At 38.1% G+C, this 1,710-nt stretch overlaps 1 protein-coding gene across 1 annotated transcript in view; it reads right to left on the bottom strand.

Annotated features, from left to right (window-relative positions):
* smarca4a (SWI/SNF related BAF chromatin remodeling complex subunit ATPase 4a) overlaps positions 1 to 1,710 on the bottom strand; it is a 21,354-nt gene that overhangs the window by 17,604 nt on the left and 2,040 nt on the right. The window contains exons 2-3 of the mRNA XM_014008898.1: positions 1,128 to 1,391; positions 899 to 1,031 (exon numbers count right to left, since the gene is read on the bottom strand). Coding sequence (XP_013864352.1) covers positions 899 to 1,031; positions 1,128 to 1,349 — 355 coding nt within the window. The 5' untranslated portion in view covers positions 1,350 to 1,391. The remainder of the gene's footprint in view (positions 1 to 898; positions 1,032 to 1,127; positions 1,392 to 1,710) is intronic.

The following is a 1,710-nucleotide window of genomic DNA, read 5'->3' as shown; positions in this document are numbered from 1 at the left end:
TGGGGCGGAGTTATCTTTTCACAGGGGGGTAAGTTACACTTTAAGTATTTTTAAAACAAGTACTTTTACACTTTTACTTGTGTAAAAAAGCTTGAGTTGATACGTTCACTTCTAAAGAAGTATTTTTAAACACTACGTGAGTAATGTAAAAGAATAATTTTGACAACACTGGTTATTTGATTCCTAAAAAAACAACAACAATGATTGTGTGTGGTGCAGTAGGTGGGCTGAGGGAAAAAAGGAAAGAAGAAGAAGAAGAAAAAAAGAAAATATACTTTGGCTTAAATGTTGAACAACCTAAGGCAGTAACAACACTTTGTCCTTTCTGTACATCAATAATATTAACCCAGTGTTACAATAAAGGAGGAAAATAATGCACTCTTTGACACAAGGTTTAAACATGCAAATCATGAGAAGTTCAATATTTAAAATCATAAAAAATACTAAGCCAGGTTTTGCTCTTCAATGTTTTAATACACAATGTCATAATTTACTTATGTGTCCTTTCTCATCATAACATTTCCCTCTGTTTTAAACGAACTACTTGTTTGGTTTTGTAGATGCAGCTGCTCTTGTGTAAAAGAGGCACAGTAACCCCGCCCCCTTCCTGTTCATCGTTGAGCTTTCTGCTCTTGCTGCCAAATGAACAAGAGGAGAAACTGGCTGGATGGGTTCAAACACACATACTGACTAGCCTGTCTGCCTCTCACACACGCATGTTTTCAAGAATAAAAAAATAATGCTTCATTCTAAACTTTCACCAAGCATCAAGCCTAAAGGAAAATACACATTTATAAAATACATAATGTACACTGCTATCAGTTATTTACATCAACACAATCCAGATGTAAATTTCTAACAAAAACCACATTAAATCTAATATTTGGAGATGTGTTACCTTGGGAGTGTTGATCCATTGGACTTGGAGGGGGCCCCATTCCACTGTGTCCCCCTGGCCTCATGCCCATTCCTTTCATCTGTCCATAGCGAGGGTCATCAGGCATTCCCTTCTCATGCATGGAGTCCATGGGCTGTGTAAAGTCATGTGATCATCATTATTACAGAGATGTTTCTTTTTTTTCTGAATCTTATTTATGCTTTGCAAATTATTTAAAAACGTGTTGTACTTTGTGCATTTGATGCATGTTGTCCTGAGGATATCCTGAGGGTCCCTGTGGAGGGTGGGGGTGTCCAGATCCTGGAGGTCCTGGACTGGGCCCCATCATGCTGTGGGCCGAGCCTGGTGAGGGACCAGGGCTGGGGCCCATCATGCCTCCTGGAGATGGACCTGGGCCTGGAGAGGGACCGGGCCGAGGTGTCCCTCCCATCGGAGGGTCAGGGGTGGACATCTCTCAGGAGAAACGTTGAGCGTGTAGCAGCAACAAGTTCCCCTAAAAAGACGACGGGAGGAAATAAGACCAAGATCAAGCTGTGTTTAATTATTTTAATTATGTTAATACTATAAAAAAGCTAAAAACATGCTTGTTTAATTTTTTTATTTTAAAGTGAAATCAGCTGTGTAGACTTTGTACAACATAAATTTGTGTACAATTTGTCAATTAAATTGTTAAAAAAATAAAACTCTTTTTCTTCACATTGTCTTAAAATAATTGTCAGACTAGCAGAAGCAAATACAATTTGAAAATATTACACATACTTATCAAGCAATCTCATATCAAATTTTCATTGTTGGGAAGCACAGAATTTAAA

The sequence above is a fragment of the Austrofundulus limnaeus genome, unplaced genomic scaffold, assembly GCF_001266775.1.
Source record: "Austrofundulus limnaeus strain Quisiro unplaced genomic scaffold, Austrofundulus_limnaeus-1.0 Scaffold53, whole genome shotgun sequence".
Taxonomy (NCBI): Eukaryota; Metazoa; Chordata; class Actinopteri; order Cyprinodontiformes; family Rivulidae; genus Austrofundulus; species Austrofundulus limnaeus.
The sequence above is the reverse complement of the archived record's forward strand: the minus strand, read 5'-3'. Positions and strand labels throughout refer to the sequence as shown.